Genomic DNA, 21,446 nt, shown 5'->3' on the forward strand with positions numbered 1-21,446 from the left:
AAAGGCAGTCCAAGTTGCCCTGGGCTCCTTTTTTAAATAATAAATGCAAACAGCACTATCTATTAATAGCACAATAGGTATTTATTAATCAAAGGTGTTAAAGTATCACTAAAGAAAGTATAACGTAAGTGTGAAGTAAATATGACTGTACAAGCTCTAATTGGTGTTTATTCAGTCTTAGGAAAGTTATCTTCAGGAAATAATGTACATGTAATTTATTAATGGTATTATTGCTATGTGAATAATTGAACTATATTCATGTGATTTCACTTCTTTTGAGCTACTTTTTAAGTAGTACATTGCAAAAAAAAAAAAAGATCACTTTAAGTCTCCCTTTGCTACCGTCTAGTGTTAGGACGTCCAGCCGTGCAGTGGTGCAGAGGGTACAGCTCCCTGCTACTTGTAGTATAATGAATACAAACTCAGTCACATTTAGGGTTGGAGATCAAGAATCAAGAACTGTTTGGGACTGCGACTAATGTTCCGGTTCTCCTGGAGTTTTTCAAATTTAAAAATGTCGATTCCCAGTTTTGATGCTTAGTCCCCTGGCCCCAAATCAGCAATGGCAAGAAACAATGGAGAAGTACCAAAAAACAACAAAGAACACACACAAAGAAATGGTTCTGCCCAATGGCGACGGCAAACAAAAGTATATGTTAACTTTGTTAAAATTAATAAAAAATCATCATGTTCATCTTTATTGCCTACTATGTCAGAGCATACAAGCAGTTTGTCTCAGGTAGTTCAATCAATTGAGAGAGAATACTTTTAGACAAAGACATTCTGAGTACAGTCATACAATAATGAAGGGTAAATGTTCAGTGCAATCACCATTTTGCAAATGGCACTTCAAGAAATGTATGCAATTTAGTGGCTAGTACTTTGGTACATTCATAGGTTTGCTAGTGATATTGGTATAAAAACTCCCGAGTCAACTGTCCATTTTAGTCGATGCTGCGGGCTACTAAGAAAATAAATGTTCATACTTTGGACATCCTTCATTTAAACCATGCAAAGTTTTTTGACCCAGCCCCCTAAAGTAATCAGAATCAAGAATCGTTCTGAACTGGAATTGACCCCTCCGTACAGGGCACTTAACCACGCCTCCTGAAGTGACGTCACGCCACGTGCGCTCACGTAAGACAAACAGTAAAAATGGCAAATACAATACAATACATTCTGAACTGAGACAGACTCTATGCTTCTGATTTCATTCAAATCAACGATATATTATAGATTCTAAATACAATACATTCTTAACTGAGAGAGACGCCATGCTTCTGATGTCATTCAATCATTCACACGTAGCAATGTTATGCTAGCGGAGAACGTCTCATTCATTTATACGAGACGTGTATTAAAAATCAAATTTAGGGCATATCTTCGTGCAAACACAGTCTGGTTAAGCTTCTGGCCGCGAGCCAGCAAGAAATCAATACGTTTGTGCAGTCCGATCATCGCTAAATATCGCTCAACAAAGAATAAGTGTGTCAATCGTTCACACGTAGCAGTGTTATGCTAGCGGAGAACGTCTCATTCATTTATACGAGACATGTATTGAAAATCAAATATAGGGCATACCTTCGTGCAAACATATCTGTTCCGGTTGATTTTAGATGGATTTAGTTGATGATGCGGTCTTCCACAAAGTTTGATCCATCGAAGGCATTTTTCGTACTGGGTCTTCGATTTTGGAAAGGGTACGAATCGAACTCCACCAACTAGCCTTTCAGGATACCTGTCGTCACTATTATAAAGTCCGTGACTACACCTCTTAACCATATTTTTTGTTAAATAACCCAAATACGCAATAAAACGCTAACTAACCCTATACTGGACCATGCAATGTTGTCTGAGAAAATGGCGGGAGCAAAAACGGGCTTTGGTCTATGCAGATCTCTGGCCTCTGATTGGTCAATGACGCGGATTGCGCAATATCCACGGAGGGGTCAATTGAACCAAGGAACCGGAATCGGAAGTGGAATCCCTCATATTCAAATGATGCCCAACCCCAGTCACATTACAAGCAATCAGGGGTCCTGCTTGATTACCATGTAAATGGCCAAATGATTGCATGAACAGTGACTGAAAGGGTGGCCAGTGGCCATATAATCAGAAGCAACACTTCTATAGCAACAAAAGTGCAAGGAAAGAATAAATGCAGACTAAAATGCGACCCAGCCAATTTCACAAACATGATATTACATTTTTTTTGTAGCTCTAGGACATTTTTTGGTCACCCTAGGTTCAAAATGCATTCATACAGCACACTAATATAACGGTGCCTTTTCGTGCTAGATGTTTATCTGAGGACATTTGATTATCTGAGGACATTTGATTGTATTTTTATTTTATGATTCCCTCACTCTTAACTATTAAACACTTGCAGAACTATTCTAACATGCTCGCTCTCCGAACGCAGTGCATACCAACCAATTAGGCCATCCTTGTTTCGCTTGGCCGTTAATGCTCTCCCAATCAGGATGTCCATTAATCGGACATGAAATCCAAGTTCATCTGGCTCTCCAAAGACCAGGCATGCAAATGAATCAGCACCGACGTAGAATTCCTCGAAAGCCCTTTTGAGGGATATAAAAACGAGATTTGCATGGGAGAGGAATGCAGGGATAAGGAGTGACAGAGTCAAAACCACAGAGACATCCATTACAAAGGAAGAACCTCATCAGGATGTCTTTTTGATGTTTGGATACAACAGTGAAGTGCTCCCATGCAAAACTTGCTAATGTATAGTGAATATGTGATTTTTAAGCCTGAGAGCTTTGCATTTACTGACAAGATAAAGTTGTCGCCAGGCACAGAATCTAAAATCACTGTTGGGGTTTTGTTAGCTTTACACTTTTTTTTTTTATGCCTATGGTAATTTTTCTGACTCTGTTTTCTTCTTGAAATTTCAAGTTTTGTCATTGAATCCACAAGGACGTTAGTTATTTTCACCTCATTTCTTTCGTTTTCAACTTTATAAACTTGGATTTGAGTTAAAAAGAAAAGGAGGATAATAAAAACAGTGCAGATGGTGTGAGAGCTGTCAAAGGTTTTTTAAGGAGGTAATCATGAAAACAAACAACGAGAGAGTGAAGACAGTTTTAAGAGTCAACAAGATGATGTTACTTCAAAGGTTTCTTGCTTGTTCCATTCAGACGTTAAATGCACAGGGACAGGTGGATGGTGGACAGAGAGTTACGATAAGACAGCCCATCGTGTGCCAAATTTTAAGTGGACGTAGCACTTGTAGATAATGAGGTGTGATGACAAAGTCACACAGGGCATGTGGAGGGGGTCAAAAGCACTCCTAAAAATCACTAAACAGTCACATATCAGGCCCTCCATAAAGGTTAGTCTCTAATCAACCTTAAATACACTCATTCTTGGTAAGAAAAAAAAAAGAAAAAAAAAAGTTTTTATAACACACTAGCCTAGAATCGAAAATAAGCAACCCTGTGGCATATCTCAATGTTGACCCCAAAACACACTTTTCGTCTTTATTGTTCATTTCTGAGCCACGTGATGTGACACGCTTGCTAATCCCATTAAAGTAATCCACTAAGACGCAATTTAAAGCACAGCAAGGCTGGCAGACCATCTACTGTTAATTTATGCGCTATTTAAATGTGCAGAGCGTCAACTCCCTTCTTTATTTTTTGGCATGATATTCAAAAACTAAAAACCCGAACTAGCTCAAACACCTTAATGTTGTCTTAGATATCGAACAATAACCCTTGAAATTGTGTCAGTGGTTAAAAATTGTGCCGATTACAGCACTCGTAAAAATGAAGCTACCACAAAGTGAATTCAGCTACCATAAAAAAATAATTGGCGAAAAATGGTAGACTACAAAGAAAAAAGCAACAACATCACATTTTCTAATAATAATTTCAACAAATGGCTACACCACAACACACCAGTAGCATTCCACAACGAAATCTTACCTTTGTTTAGCCATTCGGGCACGTACATGGTTATTCATGAATAAAACATGTCAGCCTTATTAAAAATAATCTGTCGATTGTGCCAGAGGCTCTTAAGGCTCATACCGCCCCCGCCCCCCTCACCTTTTCCCTGCATCCTGCAGGGTTCAAGGAGAGGAGCTCTTAATTAGCACTCCAACATTGAAGGAATGCAGTCAAATTCTGTACGATCCCGCGGTGAATGCACTCGATGGCATTAAATAAAGCAGAAAGCAAATTGATACTCAAGGCTACACAGGTGGTGGGTGGTACTGAGCTCAGATCTTACCTGAACATTTCACCGAGGCCCTTCAGTACGCCTTTTTTTGCTTTGTTCTTGTCCTTGTCTTTCTCCTTTTCTTTATCCCGTTCAAGCTTCTTCTTTTCCACCTTGTCCCGATCTTTCAGCCTGTCTTCTTTGGAGATGTTGCCATTGAGACTGGCGCCAATGAAGAGGTCACCACTGGTGGACATTGAATCCTGACCTGATCGGGAACTTCCCTCCGTGTCCTCGTCCACTTGAGTGACCATGTTGGGAGGTAAAGAAATATCATGAGAAGATTGTTTTACAAATGAATAAAAGCACATTTTGAAATATATGTGAGGACATTGCCTTAAGATACATGCACAGATCGTAACATCTTGGATTTTTTTTGTATGTTGCAGCCAGTCACCCATCACTGTTTGAATCCCATTTTAAATGGCACAAACTGAATAGTTGAAATATCAGTCACTCACAATTGAAAAATGTACAGTTATGCCCGCAGAAAAAATTTACGGGTGTGGTCCACCAGCCATGCCCGCAGATATAAAGTTGCGGGTGTGATTAGGGATGGAATCTCAAGACCTTAAAATAATTTATTGAGTTGTTATACCTGAGTATGTAGTTGTTACCCAACACCATAATCATAATTAATAGATTACATACATTTTTAAAGAGGTCAATGGAAATTCAATTTCAAAACTAAATATTCATATAATCAAATCATATAATCTAGCGTAATTTGCAGTGCTATTTATTGTCAATCCATTGATGAAAGCTAGCAGTAGATGATCGATATCTTGCACAAGTATGTAGAGGGGAAAGGTTTTCAATTTCAAGATAACGCGTGCCACGGGGAAAATGACCATTCGCATTTAGATATATGGACAGACTAGTCTAACATTAGAACTTAGATCAAGTTAAAGTAAATCACAATCTCATACTTATTATAGATACTGAAACATTACCTCTGTTATATCCCAGAAACGTTTTCAATGTAATGCAGGGTGCCCAGATTCCCCCACCCTAAAGATCTACTTTTCAAGCAGCCAACCTCTCGCGATCAACCGGCGGTGCGGTGGGGGCCGGGGGGGAAAGGGGGGTTGGGTGCACGCATGCATCAACGCGACTGCCGTAACTAGGAGGCCGGCTTGCTAGAACACGCCTTTAGGTGCGTGCGGTCGACGTATTGGCCTCACCTGAATCAAGCAACGAGGTGGATGATAATCTAACGTCTTTTTTTTTTTTTTTTTTTTTTGGTAACGCCATCACACGATCAACCAAAACTGCCTCACGTTCAATGCATTGAGCACCCCTGGTGTAACTGAATTCCCTTTGACATGGCTCATAATGCTGATGGCTTTTGCCATAAATGCGCTCGCAGTACACGAAGCAGCTCGGAACGTGTGCTTTTGGCATCGCTTCCGTACATGCTGAGTACAGTTAACGGTTAAGACTACACAAAATAAGCGACGTGTTTCAATATCTATTTTTTCTACTCATAACAAATTTTACGCGTGTGATTTTTCGTGTGCGATGCGGCGTGGGCGCGAACGCGCTCGTCAAATGTAAGTGACTGAAATATGTTATACTTTCAATTCAGGTTGAATTTTTATTTTTTGATGGCAGCACAGAATGTCTGTGAGCACATCAATTAGAATCCTAATACATCTCAAAGTATGCTTAATTTTTGCTCCTGATTACATCACATCAACTATTAAGGGAGAATTTTTGTCTCACATGGTTTAACATCTTTGAACAAAACACACACAACAACTCAACTCAACTCAACTCAACAACTCCACAGCCTCATTAAAGCTGAACATATTTACATTTCACTCCCCATGAGATTTGTAGTCAGCTGGACCTACAGTAGGGTTCCTCAAAGTCATTTTCAAGTATATGCATGCATTAAATTGAACTCGTCACTTCAGGACCCTTTTTTTTTTCTCCTTTTCCCGCTTCCACATAAATTAGGTGATCAAGATCTGACGCTAGTCATGTGGATCGGGTTTGTAATTTACATCTGAGTCTAATTCAAACCCAGACATCAAATGGAATCCAAACTCCTTAGGTGATGTACGGTTGATTAAACTCAGAGTTCCCATCACATCTAATAAGAAGTGATGTGCAAAATGTAATTAATCTGTCAGTAATTATACATATCAGTAATGTTGAAAAAGACACCGAGGGATTTTAATTGCAAATATGGTTTAAGTGTAAGATCTGGTCTGCAATATTTGCTCTCTGAGATGTGAGGCATATACTGTATTATTCGTAGTAAAACTTTTTACACACAGCACACAGAATAATCCTTTATCGAGGGTCGAAAAGGAGGGGGGGGTGTAGTCTGGGACAATGAGCAATTTTACTCCATGTAATTTCTGGAACAATCAAGTATGTGATATTTGAAACAAATACATAGTTTTACCCTGTTAAAAGAAGAAATGAATTCCAAATGTTTCCGAGTTGTGCACTTTATTGATCAAGGTGTCCATTTATTTAAAACAAAAATCCCATTCAGCGTTTTGTGGGGAAAAAAGTAAGCATAACTGAATTTGGGAAAAATAAAACTAAACTGAAAATAATTGTAGTTGATTCATTTAAATTTTACCATAGATGATATGGTATGACTCCTTGTCACCCCTGAGATTGTTGCGACGCTCCAAAACTGCATTGGCGAATAGACAGTAGGTCTTAATCATTTTATTTTCTGGCAAAAATGTTTTCCATGAGCGGAAAAGATCAGTTCTCCCCACTGCCATTTTTACGTCACTGTTATACACACAGCCGTGTTGGTTTATAGCAGACTTTCAGACTGCGTAATTAATGACATAAAATCATTCATCACAATTCATCTCAGGTTCATTGGATCCCACTGCGCATGCTAAATAATCTATTTGCATCCACTCCTCCCACTATTTTGCACTTTATGGAAACAATGCTCGAAAATGAATTGCATGGGTAGTTGGCTCATTTGCCAAATGTAATTTTGGTGTGCCTAGTGAGGAGATCAGATTCCACATCTGTTTGCGTGCACAATCACGTTTTGTGTTCTTAAAGTTTTTCAAAAATCAGACCACTATGAATTGTCTATCACGTACAGCCCCTCACCATCTGCTCACTGTACAGTTCTGAGGGAAGTTTCAGCTTCATCACACATGCAATGTAATCTTCTTATCAATCACGTAAAACCACCTGCAGTTGCTGTGAGTGGAATCAATTTTAATGAATAAGAATAGCAGGAGTATCAGTCACTGATGGTATACTTGTACACACTCATGACTTTGGTGGGGGCAGCGTGGGATCGATTCCCGCTCAGTGATGGTGTCGATATCTGCCCTGCGACTGATTGGCGACCAGTTCAGGGTGTAGTCTGCCTTTCGCCAGAGGTTAGCAGGAACAGGCTCCCGTGATGGATGGATAATGGATGAATTAGCAAAGATGCTAATACTGTTGTTGCACAATGATTCGAAAAGTCATCATTCCGACAACTCCCAGGGCATAAGTATTAAATTAACTTTTTTTTATGTAAGGTATCACAAAGGTTTTTATATTGTCTTAAAATGCAGACCGGACAAAATGAATATGAAATATTTCCCTATACTTCATCACAATTTATGTTACTAAATGAGTCTTACTGATTCAGAAATTACAAAATGTCTTCAATACATGAAAAAGGTACATTACAGTCATCCTAAGATATAAAATAGATCTGACAAAAATGAAAAAAAAAACCTGACAGACATTCCCAACTAGCACAGGAAGCGTTTGTCGGGAGATAATTTGCAGGGAAGGAAAACCACAGGAATCATTTCATGCCACTTTTGTAAAACTTTTTCAAAAATCAAGAACATTAAGGCTGGCTTGTCAGTTCAGGCTATGAAAGACGAGTACAATAGCTTGTCTTATTACAACACGGGTTTTTTTCTGAAAAGTGCAGATATTCTTTTTTTAAGCTATTTTTCCTCATTTATCTTCAAAGGACACAACACCAAGTTGGACAAGGAGTGCATTTTACCGTGCAGGATATCTTACGGGGACACATTTTACTTAGGTGATGCCACATGCTTATTTTATTTAAATAAAAGTCTTAGAGCAGAGGACAGTGGCGGCTTATCTGTCAACTTTGACTATTAACCTCAGTGACGAGCACAAACTGGCTGCTTTTATCTAAATTGAAAAACAGAGTTATTTGAATATCATGTGGGGAGGGCTAGTGGATGCAATAAACCACGGCAGCGGAAATCGGCAGCTTTCCCCATTTTTCTTTGCAGAGATAAGACTGTATTTAGTGGTTTGCCGACAGAGCTTATGAGAACAAAGCATTTCAGACAAATAATTCCCTCTTTTTCAAATGTTTTCCCCCGTTCTTGTTTAATGGAATCCTTTGGTGGATGGAAATTTATATATTGCAATTACTCTCGCGGTGCTGCAGTATTATTACCTGTTTGCAAAAATAAGACATCTGTCTCACTATGCCAAACACGTGCATTTTTTTTATCATCAAACAAGGAGAAATGGATATGTTAACCTATACATGAGCTGGTATGGATGTGTTTTGAATAAAATATACAATTAAATTATAAGTCAAAATATTTTTGCAACCTTTACTTTTTCAGTTTTTTTTCATAACATGATAATGCAATTATTTTATTTACACTCAAGATTCTTCTTCTTAAAAAAACATGTCCCCACAGTCTCGAATAATATAGTATGTAATATAAGTATGGACCTCAATATTCTTATTCTTAATATTAAAAGGCATGTAACCAAGACACTGTAGTGTACATGGTGAATATATAAACCACAATTGTGGGAGTGGTGAGTGAAAAACATCTCTAGCTTGAGCCATATGTAAACAATTGAAAAATTATTGCGAAATTGAAAGTGAGTACTGCATTTTCCTCACTATAAGGCGCACCACATTATACGATGCATCTTCAATGAATGACCTATTCTAAAAAAAATTTTTCCTATATAAGGTGCACTGGATTATAAGGGGAACCGTCGGCTTTTGAGAAAATTAAACACTTTTAGGTGCGCCTTATAGTGCGGAAAATACAGGACTAAAAGTTTGTTTTAGACTTGTACAACGTCATACGAAATGGTGGATCGTTGAACTTTAACTTTCAGGAGATCAGGACTTGGGACCTGTGTAAAAGCGATCAACAATGTAATGTTTAAAACCACATTTGGGGTAAATTCCCAAAGCATAATTTGAAAACACCTCAAGGAATCTGGACTAAACTGCTTTGTATTCTTAAGAAATCCCCTGATCAGTGATGCAGTTTGGGAAAAGGGAGTAACAAGATTGGACTCTGGGGCACTAGAAAATGTCATGTGGCATTATGGGTCTGGATAAACACTGTTCCAGTGGCATGAGCTCATCTCAATAAGTGAAGAGTTGGAAATAACACTAAACGATTGCTACAGGTGAAAGCACTTACATGTATCCATACTGTTTTCGTCCTCAGGTAGATTAACGCCTGGCTTGTCGTAAGACTTGTCAATTGCTGCTCTGAAACTATCGTTGCAACCTCGGCCCCTTATGATTCGGGAGCGTGGCCTGTTGACATTAATCTCACCATTCCGCGTTGCTGCAGCAAGTGCTGTGTGGAGGCTTTCAAGGGAACTGGACTTTTTTAGGCCCAGTGAGGGTCCAACATTTTGTCCTGAAGAACCTGTTGGAAAAAAAAATGCTTTCAATAAGGCAGAATAACTGAGAAAGCAGTATAGTACCTACCGTGACAAAATTTGATAATTCAAGATAAATTTACCAGTTTGTTAAGGGTATTTAAGTATAGTTCAACTCCAGTACTGTTTTTTGATTTTGTAAGTTTATATCTGTTAGTTGCTTCTCAGTCTTACATCAGCTGCCAGTTAGTAAAAAATAAATTGAGTGGTCGATTTCCTTTTGTTTTCTTTTTTCTTGCCTCATTTCAGCTTGCAAAGCGCTGTCAAACAAAAAAAGTCAGATTCCATGTGCTTGGTAACATTTAAAGTTTTGAGGAAATATTAAGTAGTATTCATTCAACTATTTATTCAGTTAGTTTGGCGGCCTCACTCGTTCTCTTGATGGCATATGCCAGTGACTTTGGGAAAGGGTCTTAACAGCTGCCCAAATACCTGACAGATGTGTGGATGCCACATGTATTGAATATTTGTATTTCCTGTGTCTCTGCATTTGGTATAACTACAAGTCACGTAAACTGTGAATACTGACAGAAGGTTCTACCTCTTGACACACCACATGGAAGACATGCTTAGAAACATTTGATGTTAAAGTGGGTTTGAGTGCCTCATACAGGGACCCGGCCATCGAGAACACAGAAACACAAACCATATGACACGGAGACAAAATTCCTCGTCAGGGAATTTAGGATGTTTGAATTTGGCTGAATGAGGTGTGACCCACTGCTGCTGGGGGACCCCAGTGGGTTTTTCGGTGGACTTCCAAACACATATTAAGCAAAGAAAATAAATGCTATGTCTTCATGAAAATAATTTGGTATCCTGTATGGAGTACCTCTGCTGGAATATGTTTTTGTGAAGGGTTGGAGCAACGCCAGTAAAGAGAAGATGGTCTTTAAGGTCACAAGGGATTCCCCTTCTGCTACATCTGCTACCAATGCAACTAAATGAAGTGTGAGTTATTTTCTTTCATTCATTGTACCTACGGATCTACTGTCAGAGAAGTCAAATAGGCTAAAAAGGTCAGCTGTTATCCACTGGAGTCTGCTTCCCAGACTGGTAAATGCACTGTCATGATTTTTTTTGATCAATGCCAGTAAACATGGCCAATCCCAGGAGAACCTGGAGCCAATTCCGAAAGCGCCATTCCGACAAACTGAACAATCCTATAATGCTGCACCAGGGTAAAATAATAAAACAAAAAAGTGGGTGTAGGGGACAGAAGGCGATGGGCCCTTAAACTCTTAAATTACAGGAATAAAGCACTCAACTACCTGCTTCCTTTAAAGCAGGGGTGCCCAGACTTTTTTACCCCAAGATCGACTTCTCAAGCATTCAGCCGCTCACGTTTTTCTTTCCTTTTTTGTGTTTTCCTGTCCTGTCATTGTTTGCACATGCGCGGTAAGGCAAACTTACAAAAAAAATATGGCTGATGTCTTTTTTTTTTCTCGGCACGCCGTTGCGATCGACCGAAGCTGCCTCGCGATCGATCGACGCATTGAGTACCCCTGCCTTAAAGCAACAGACTTTTTTTTTTCCCTTAACGAATTCAAATGTTTTAATGTCATTTGTAAACAGCAAGTACAAGCAATACAATTAGCGAAATTCATCCATCTAGTTTATGTAATGCTCATCTGCATCATGGGTACAGGTAAGCTAGAGTACACAAAAAAAAAAAAAAACATTTGATGCCATTTGGCACTTTTGAAATACTAGCACCGAACTATTCAATATAACTGTTACACAATTCCAGGTTAACACACACTTGACAACAGTTTTTGTTTTTGTTTTTTTTTGTTTTGTTTTAGTCGAGATGGTATCCCAGTTGCTTCAAATATATTGATGGCGGAAACTCTGATGTCATCTGACCTTTCCACCGGTAATGCTTAATGGGTTGCCTTGCATAGCGTCCGTCCATTAACCTAATGCATATTTTTGGAATGTAGGAGGAAGATGACGCACTCAGACAAACTCACACAACCCTGAGGAAAACATATACAGACTAAACAGCAAGTCAGGTGCCGCAATCCAAACACCAAACCTCAGAACTACAACTAACCCTAACCCTAACCCTTACACTGGTGGGCTAACAACAAAGGTAATACTCAATTGTGAAATATGTTTCAAATTGATCTAATTCGCTCAAGGACTAAAAAATATGCAGTCATACAAGAGAAGGCCATCAATAAACAATTCAGAGTTCATTATGGTGGTGGGGGGATGATAATTGCCATATTTTGTTTTCACAAGCATTTTCATTAATGTTTGCAGAGAGTAGGCAGATAGAAGCCGTTTTGACACGAAGAGATTGAAATCTCGTACAGATGCAAAAAAATGAAAGGAACCAAACTGACATCTGCCGTATTCGGAAACAGGGAATTATCCTCCCACTCATATTCTGCATCACGATCCACTTCGCCATTGTCTCTCACAAGTCTGCTGAATGGCAGAGAGCAGCAAAAACACAAAGATGAAGAGAGCGTAAGGAAAAGAGAAAGAAAAAGAGGGAGAGTTTGCGCAAAGACCTTTGCCAGCCCGAACCTTCTTTTGTTTTCATCAGAAAAAATTCCCATGCTCTCAAGGGAGAGTTTGACGGACAGCTTTCTGTATGCCAATCCATTATGTGATTCCAATCTCCAGAGCATATGCGCTCTCCTTCTTGACGCCCTCTTATTCAGAGTCATGAAAATACATATTCCCTCATTGCATAGAGACAAGAGTTTGCCGCTCCCCAAGTGCCTGGAGAAGAAATGAAAATCACCACATTGAAACACACACAAAGGAGGATAATCTTAACAAATCGTGGGTGAACTTGAAATTGTGTCACGTTACAGAAGTAAAAATTGGTCAGTATTCTATGTGCCTTAGCCATATTAAGGGCAAGGACTATTAATTGGAGAAGATCCATTGCCATTAAGCGTTAGAGGGGAGCCATGGCAAACTATGAATAAATCAGTAGCAGTTATTACAGGGACGGGAGCCCATACTATAATTAGAGCAGCTAAAACTATGCAACCCAGCTATTATTCACCATGGGCTCTTCCATGTAAAGATCTGTGTACAGACAGGAGCTCCATTACACATAATTTATTCAAAGAGCCGGGACAGTAAAAGGGTAATTATGGTAAAAATAGCCTCCAAGGTGGTCAGGGGAAGGCCATGTCCAGGTACACCAATGGAGGTAAGCTATCCCTGGAGTCAGTCGGGCTTGTAAACCTCCTCTGCCAGTTGTAGATCATGACCATGGCAGAGGACGTCCTCCATACCCTCAACACGTGTCGTACAAGGATCTAAATCAAGTGTCCTTACATGCATTATCTCAATCGGTTTGAGGATGCTTTATACCAAAGCATCTTGGGAAACAGTGATGCCTGGACTTGACGCCTTAGTCACACCTCAATCTTAAGTAATTATTTTACCAAGACATTTTGGATAATTGGACATGTGCGGGATCATCTCCAGCATGACTTGGCTCCAGTGGATAAAGCAAGGTCCATTAACACACGGTTGGGTGAGTTTGGTTTTGAAAAGAATATTTGCTTTTTATAAGCACAATGACATGTCCAAGTTTTACCAATCAATATTCAACACCTTGCAACTACTTTGAGCATTTCACATAAGTCACAGGAAAAAGCCAATGATAGTTTGTAATGAGTTAGTAATAGGAAAAGAGGGGGGTCACATATGTAATCTCCTTTTTTTGACCCATGTACCTGCATCTGAAGAACCATAATGGCCTATAGTCATAATTGAATATAAATCCTGACACAAATGCTTACCTCCATTGGTTCTTGCACTGCTGTTAATCTCATCAGCTACTGTTAAAGAGCACAAATAAGTATGAGCGCTATCATGCAACATGCAGCGCATATATATAGAAATATATATAGAAAGGACAAAGTGGAAGAAAAGAAGCAGTGTCATTTCAGAATGGGGTTTATAAGTAGAGAATATTATATCTCATGCATGAGCCTGTCAGTCATGAGCCTTACAAGGCACAGATATTTCTGCAAGATGAGGTACTGCATACATTTTTTTTTCTTTGCCCAATCTTATTCACCATCTAAATGGAACGGGAACATGAGGTGTCTGATCAATTTAGCATATTTCAACAATGAGGCTCTTCAAAGACAAGAAATCCATCTGCTTCTGTGATATGGGAGCACCTGGAAGATGTTTTAAAGGAGAAACAGAAGTCTCTACGGCTAATTATGTGTTCTAGAGCATGTTAAGCATTTAGTCAAGGTAGCATAGAAGCAGAGAAGCCAATTAATGACATGAGCATGATCTGACTCTTCATCGGACTTTAGAAGGCAAACTAGTTTATTAAAGTATGTTGTGTCTTCTACTTTGTTGAAATTTTGTTCCATTCTTCTCAAGGGGGAATTTGTGAAGTAGGAGGTCACCGTTAGAAAGAGAAGGCCTGGCTTAAATATATGTTGCAGGTATTCCCAAATACAGTTGATTGGGTTGAGGTCAGTGCTTTCAAGTGCTTCTGCACCATTTTTGTCCATGTCTAATTTAATAATATTAGAACTATAATACAATAATGCATCAAGGCTTATCCTCAGATTGTCTGATAAGCACAATAACTCAGTTCCTTTTCAGAACTAATCAAATACACAAATAAATGCTGACATCACTTTGGGAAAATCAAGAGGCTTTTTTGATATAGTCCAGAGATAAGATGTGCATTTGCGGCGATGAGCCATCTCATCTCCCCGTCCACTGCGCTCACTTCCTGCCCACATGCAAATCAGATTACATTTGCAACCGAGCATGAAAAAACAGAGAAGGATGTCCTTTATGCTAATTGGGCAAAGAAACAAACCCAAATATCATATTGCAATCTTGCTGCAACCAGAACTTTTGCATTGTATTTTACGTGTTATTTGACAAAAGGAAACAGAGAATAGAAGACATCAAGGGATTGTTGATGGACACTGGTTTGAGTGAGGTATAGATATCAGGGATCTGAGAGAAGGCAGTGACTACTTTAAATTTAGTGGGATATATTATGAACTTCACGTGCAACACACACATTTTCTGATGACAGAGTCATAGCCACAATGCTTTTCAACGTTTTGCCAATGCAAACAACACACCAAAAATGCAGGCTTCATGTGTCATTTAAATGAATTACACTAAAAATTCTGAATATATATATATATATATATATATATATATATATATATATATATGTGTGTGTGTAGTGTAAAACAAGTCAAGCATTTACCTAGATCCATACTCTTGGATTTGCGCGACTTGATGATCTCCAGCTGAGCGGCATTTTCATACTGCTTGGTGCGCTTTTCCGACATACTCTGGCGGGCGAAGCCCTCCCTTTGAAAAGAACCATCCGGGTCTGCATCAGGACTCAGTGAGCTGTAGAAGATGTGAAGGGAAAGCCAGGCCCGTCGTGTTAACGTATTTCAAGTATGTCTTTTGAAAGCCATGTTTGGGAAATAGAATCATAACAATCAAATGAGATCAAATACAAGTTTCAAGGGAAAACATCAGATTTGATATATTTTCAGGATTTTTCATGGAGTAGCTGCATGCAAGGATGTGTATGGGTATAGTTTGCATCCATCTGTTGACGTCATAATGTCAAATAGGGCCATACTGATTATAATCTATCAATTAATATTCATACAATGCCCCAAATTACATATAACACATCCACCACATTGAAAAATATACACCTAATCTATTTCACCATTACAACAATGGCTTGCTGAGATTGTTAACGACAAGTTTAGATCAACAGTATGTGTGGCACGTGACGTGAGGAAGCTCTGGGGTCAGTGTCACTTAATAACACTGCCCCTCCGGCCAAATATGTCTGAGGCCAGACCAGAGTCCAGGCTTCCATTGCATCTTACTTTTGAGATGCTCTATCGCTGTCTGGATCTTAATTGAAAATCGGAGGGGAATGGGAGGCAGAGTTGGGGCGAGGGGGCAATGGTATTTGCATTACAATTAGGGTGAACACCTTGCCATTCAAGTAGATAGATGCAGTACTAATGAAGTCTTCTAAATGATGCAAGCATTTCAAGTGTTTTTTTTTTCCCATTTTACAAATGAAGGCACAATGAAAACAATTAGAAAAGACTGCATGAAACAACTGCTGGCGCTGACTTGTCTGCCCAGAAGCAATTTTGAATTTGTTCATTGAACACAAAAACTGCTTCATGTGTCACCAAATGGTCAGCGCTAATATGTCTCTTTGCTGTCACCCATACTCGACATTCCCATCCATGCTTGGGCTTCCACCTCCAGTTGACACAGGAAAGACAGAAAGGGGAGCAAGAAGAAAGGAAGGACTGTACAGATGTAATATTAATTCATTTAAGATCACTCTCTTTTTTCCCTCACATAACTCAAACTATGCAACACACTCTTTTTTGTTTCGACAGGTATTTTTCTTGAATGAGACAGTTTGGACAGCAAAGCATCTATTTTTCCCTTCAATATAGTTGCTGTGATGAGTCCCAAAGCATACAGTGAAGTGAAAATCAACTGAACCTTATTTTAGCCAATGTCCAAAAATACTTTGGATATATATATATATATATATATATATATATATATTATATATATATATATATATATATATATACACACACAAACACACACATATGTGTGTCTACAATGTCAGTATGCTCCAATAATAATAATAATAATGAGCTTTTAAGTAATTAGTTCTAACATTATTATTCACCTTTTTGTTAATTGGTGTGTAATGCTGTGTAATGTCCATTGTCAACTTTAATGACCACATATATTATTATAATTATTAATATTATTATTATTATATTATAATTATGTTCACTGACATTTGGACTGTGACACACTATATTTTAATCCATTAACTCAGAGTAGTACTACACAACTTTCTTTCAAGGAAAGTCTCAGATTCAAGGAAAGATTTTGACTAACAGAAAAGATGTCTTACAATCACAACTTCATTCTACTTACTTCAGTTAAAATGGGGTCTTAGCTGGTAAGACAACAGTTAAATATTACTAATAATTTGAAGGAGAGAGTTATCACAAATCCTAGTACACACAAGAATGGGCACACCATGATAAAAACAGACCTGACACTGCAGTAACTAATCAAATGCAGTGCATTTAATTGTAAATTTTACTTGCTGGTTTATAATAAACTGTACCACTACTGCCGGGGAATTAAAATTGACACTATATTTATTTGTTGCTGCGATTGCAGTCTTATTCAGTTAACACAATTATAAATTGCAACTGCAAGTGAATTAAATTCATGTATCAGCACCTTTAACCTAAATATTTTGCCACAGCGTAATGGATCATGTCCCACCCCTCAAGTTTCATTTTCATTTTTTTTTTTTTTAACGACACAATCTTACTAACTCTATCTTACCTTTTACTTCATACTTTACCATCCCAAATAGACTGTTGTGAATCATTTTAATAACACACAGATGGACATGCATTAATATCCACTTAGAGAATTAGTACATATCCAAGTTATATTATCTTTTCTTCCTGCGTCCATCATTTTTATCCATGCCTCCAGCCTGTCCTCAAAAGTGAGCACATAACCCATATGGATCATATTTTTCCTCATCTCTTCTTCTTAAAGCACCATTTAAAACCAATTCCGCGTAGATGCTTCTGTCCATGCAAACCGTCATGATGTCATCCAAAATTAACCACTGCTGAGCAATGCTCAGAGGCAATGCTTTGGAGTGCATTTTAAATCAACCTTCCCTGTTTCCATCTTCTCCTGGCAGGCACTTAAACGTGTCAAAGCATCCCCGCAGAGGTATTAAAAATGCTAAAAGCCTTTCTTGCATTTATAGTAGCTCAACTATCTTCCACAGGTGTTCTGCCCCGTAGTTGAAACAACTGGGACTGGCAAATGTCTATCAAAAGGTATGCCTGAAATACAAATTCTGAAGCTTGAAAGTGTTTCATCACATAATTGCAAAAAATGACTGAAAGTTTGGATGTGGCTCCTATCACTATGTACTGTATGTGTGTACAAGATGGTGCAAAAAGAACCGGGCTACCATTACATTAGTTTTGGCTTTAAAATCAATAGGATGTTACTTAGTAAAGAAAAACCTCGGTTCATGGCGAGATGTAATAAACATGGAATAAAAAAAAGAGTAAATATGGAAATATTGTTTGCTCATGTTTGTAAAATAACAGGGTACCTTCTGTTTCATGCATGATGAACAAATGGGTAGTGTAAATATAAATCTAGTGAGTGGATTGTCATAGGCTAGCTTCACATTGCAAGTCAATTCCAACCCAGGCCATGGGTGTAGTATGGACCCTAACGGTGTACACATCTGACTTGTACAATAGGCTAACTTGGATAAAAGAGGCTCATGACAAATGCAAACTAGAGACAAAGGAGAAGACAATAGTTTATGGCAAAAAGAAGATATACAAACTGATAAGCATTAGAAAAAGTTGGCTCAAGTGGAACAAAGTCTTTGAAATAACCCGAAATACGTCTTGACAAGACCAAGGTGAGGGGCCTTGTTTACTTTTGCAACAATGGCGTCTTGTGGTTGTGCACATGCAAATGTCCCGTTTTGTGCACATGCAGGTGACATTATGGATTCGTTCCGAGGAAGGGGTACACCTTGGAGTGGTTGTCAGCCCACTGCAGTAGTACTATATAACTTTGAAAAAAGAATAAAGAAAAAAAAAGAAAATATATTATATATATATATATATATATATATATATATATATATATACTGTGTCCTAGACACTAAAATGTGCCTGGTGCACACATTGTTTTTGTCTTCTAACAGAGTTGCAGAGTGACGGGAAAGCAATGAACAAGATCAATTAAGCAGTCCCTGCCTGGCTGCAAACTGATGCTTGTCTCTCTTTACTTGCTCCTGGTCTGTAGAAGTGTTACATGCTTGTGCAAGTGTGCAAATGAGTATAGCTGCTGCAGAAAAAAAAAAAAAAACTTTTATCCGCTACCTTTTATAACAAAAGGAGATTTGCTGAGCAAGTTGTGTCTGGTGATAACATTTGGTGACCTAATAAAAAAATTTAACAACTTTCTTTCACTACCCATTTATAAAAACCAATCAGTTTTGCCAAGAAAAGTTGTCTCGTGAGAACACTTGGTGACTGAAAAAAAAAATTATCTATGTCACGCCATCTGTTGAGTCTACAGCTGAAACAACACCAAAGGTTGCACTCTTGCTTCACCTTATTTTTTTTGTGAATACACTACGTCATATGTCCCTATTTTTGCAAATCAAAATATGGTCAACTGGTGGTTAGTCCAAATTTACAAGGAATACGTTGGGTGCATTAATCATTTATATTAAAGCTTGACAACTATGTCCTATCCTGTCGAAAATGTACAACACTTGGAAGGTCGTGCCTGAATCTGAGTTGAGATTTTGTGTTTCTCTGTCTGTATTTTTAGTCCTGATTACTCTCATTGATAGAGTTTAAAACAGGCTAACATATAGTAGATCAGGCCAATGAAAAATGTTTTTGTACCTATGGTAATCGTTTTACTCATGCTGATATCCAGCGGCAACAGGAAGAGACATGCATTTCGTCCCTGACATGGAGAGACTCATGGAACATATGCAAGGTGGGAAGAAAAGAGGATGCATGTATGACATGCTTGTACCAACGGCACACCGCAGAGACACAGTAAATATTCATGAAGCTAGAGGGGACCATTAGCATTTCGGGGAAAACACACAGGCACATGTAATTCTTAGTTATACAATTCGTGATGGCACAGTGTATTAGCCGATCAACCGAAGAAGGCAGACTGCCTGCATTAGCAGCCTGAAAGTTTGTTCATGTCTATATGGACCTTTTTCACTTTATATGTTAATGCACAATATTGTTTACCAGCCGGTGTGTATCTAAACACCTGTGAGACTGAGGGCATCTGTGCAACAGAGTGTGTGAGCAAGCGGGTATATATATAAATATATACAGATGGGTATGTGCGTGCATGTGGGTGTGTGTGTGTGTGTGTGTGTGAGTGTGTGCATGCTGCATGGATGCGCATGCATGAATGTGCCTCACCCCCCCTCCAATCTTGGGAGGTTAACAGAGTAGTGTCTATCAGAACTGGCAAATATAACAAACACGGAAATCGACACATTTCACTGAAAGAAATGGAAAAAGGTACAGAATTATTTTCACTTTTAAGAATTTCTCAGATTTTCCTCAAGTAATCACAATACCTGACCTACCAAATGGACTGAGTAAATTACAGCGTTTGGTTGGTTTTGCATGGCTCCATTTTTTAGTTTTTGTCCTTTTACTTTATATTGGAATATCATTTTATGTTTTCCATTAGCAGTCAATTTGATGATTGAAAAAAAATTATTTATTGAAGTGAAAGGAAAAATGGCGGGAAAGGTTGATAAGAACGCTATTCACACAAGTTGTCACAAGGAGATATAGGTTGACTCATTATTAACAGACCACATTTTATGACATAGCTTATCAAGAGGGGCTGCATTGTAATGTGGTCGCCATGATCAAAAAGCATGATGTGCATGTTGCAAAACCCAAGATATAGTTGTGTCTTACTGTGTAAGTGTAAAGTACTGATACAGAAGTGTTTCTCTGATTTCCTGATGTCTATGTTTTGAGTATGTTTCAAAGAAATGCAAATTGCTGTCAGTTCGGTTCATTTGGTCAAGTGTAAATGATGACATGCAAACCTTGCTGTGTAGGGCGAGGACAACATTTTTGTGCATTGCGACGATGAGCGGGTCAGAAAATAAATGGATGGATGGATGGATGGATGGAAAATAGTGCTTGCATGGAGACAACTTCTTAGCTCTTATCTCTGTGAAGGACAAAAATAGCCCTCCCTTTGTGCTTTCTGGCCTTTCACCTTCCAAAAACCCACTTATTAGGTTAACAAAAGACCGAATTCCCCATAGATCTATATGCGAGTGTGAATAATTGTATAAATGTATATACAGTACCCCACATCGGACTGCTAACCTGTTCATGGTGTACCTTACCTCTTGCCCAAACTCATCGGGGATAGGAATCAGCTCACCTGTGATCGCAATGAGGACAAGCACAGCAGAAAATGGATGGATAATTTGTATCAGCGTTCCGAACCAATTCTCATTCATTACTTCACATCTTCACACTCAGCTTGTTTCCGACAACAAGCTAAATTTAATTCAAGAGAGAAAAAAAACTTTCATTGTTTTATTTATCCAGATGAATGTACTAAGACACTTCATCAGCCAGCACATCTTATCCTTTTCCTGTAAATCACTTGGACTAGGACCTTCCTGTTTGGCTTTTGTTACAAACTGTGATGGAGAGGTAGAGACTGTAAAGGAAGTTAATGTAACAAAGCAGCATCTCCTATGCAGGCCAGCAAATTAGCGAGGGAATAATTTATATCCACGATTCATCCAATTGCAACCTAAAAGGGGGGCACTTTTTGGACTCTCTCCTTGATTAGGTCACACAGATAGTGAGAGGAAATAACATGTATACTAC

General features: G+C 38.6%; 1 protein-coding gene across 4 annotated transcripts in view; it reads right to left on the bottom strand.

The window, feature by feature from the left end:
• The window catches only part of LOC133492457 (partitioning defective 3 homolog), a 264,615-nt gene that overhangs the window by 92,246 nt on the left and 150,923 nt on the right, over window positions 1-21,446 (bottom strand). For 2 of the 4 annotated variants that reach the window (XM_061804664.1, XM_061804660.1), the window contains 4 exons: window positions 15,158-15,306; window positions 13,701-13,739; window positions 9,678-9,911; window positions 4,255-4,483 (listed from right to left, as the gene is read on the bottom strand). In XM_061804664.1, the coding sequence (XP_061660648.1) occupies window positions 4,255-4,483; window positions 9,678-9,911; window positions 13,701-13,739; window positions 15,158-15,306 (651 nt within the window). The remainder of the gene's footprint in view (window positions 1-4,254; window positions 4,484-9,677; window positions 9,912-13,700; window positions 13,740-15,157; window positions 15,307-21,446) is intronic. The other 2 variants (XM_061804661.1, XM_061804662.1) reach the window with 2 other exon arrangements.

Source organism: Syngnathoides biaculeatus, chromosome 19, assembly GCF_019802595.1.
Source record: "Syngnathoides biaculeatus isolate LvHL_M chromosome 19, ASM1980259v1, whole genome shotgun sequence".
Classification (NCBI taxonomy): domain Eukaryota; kingdom Metazoa; phylum Chordata; class Actinopteri; order Syngnathiformes; family Syngnathidae; genus Syngnathoides; species Syngnathoides biaculeatus.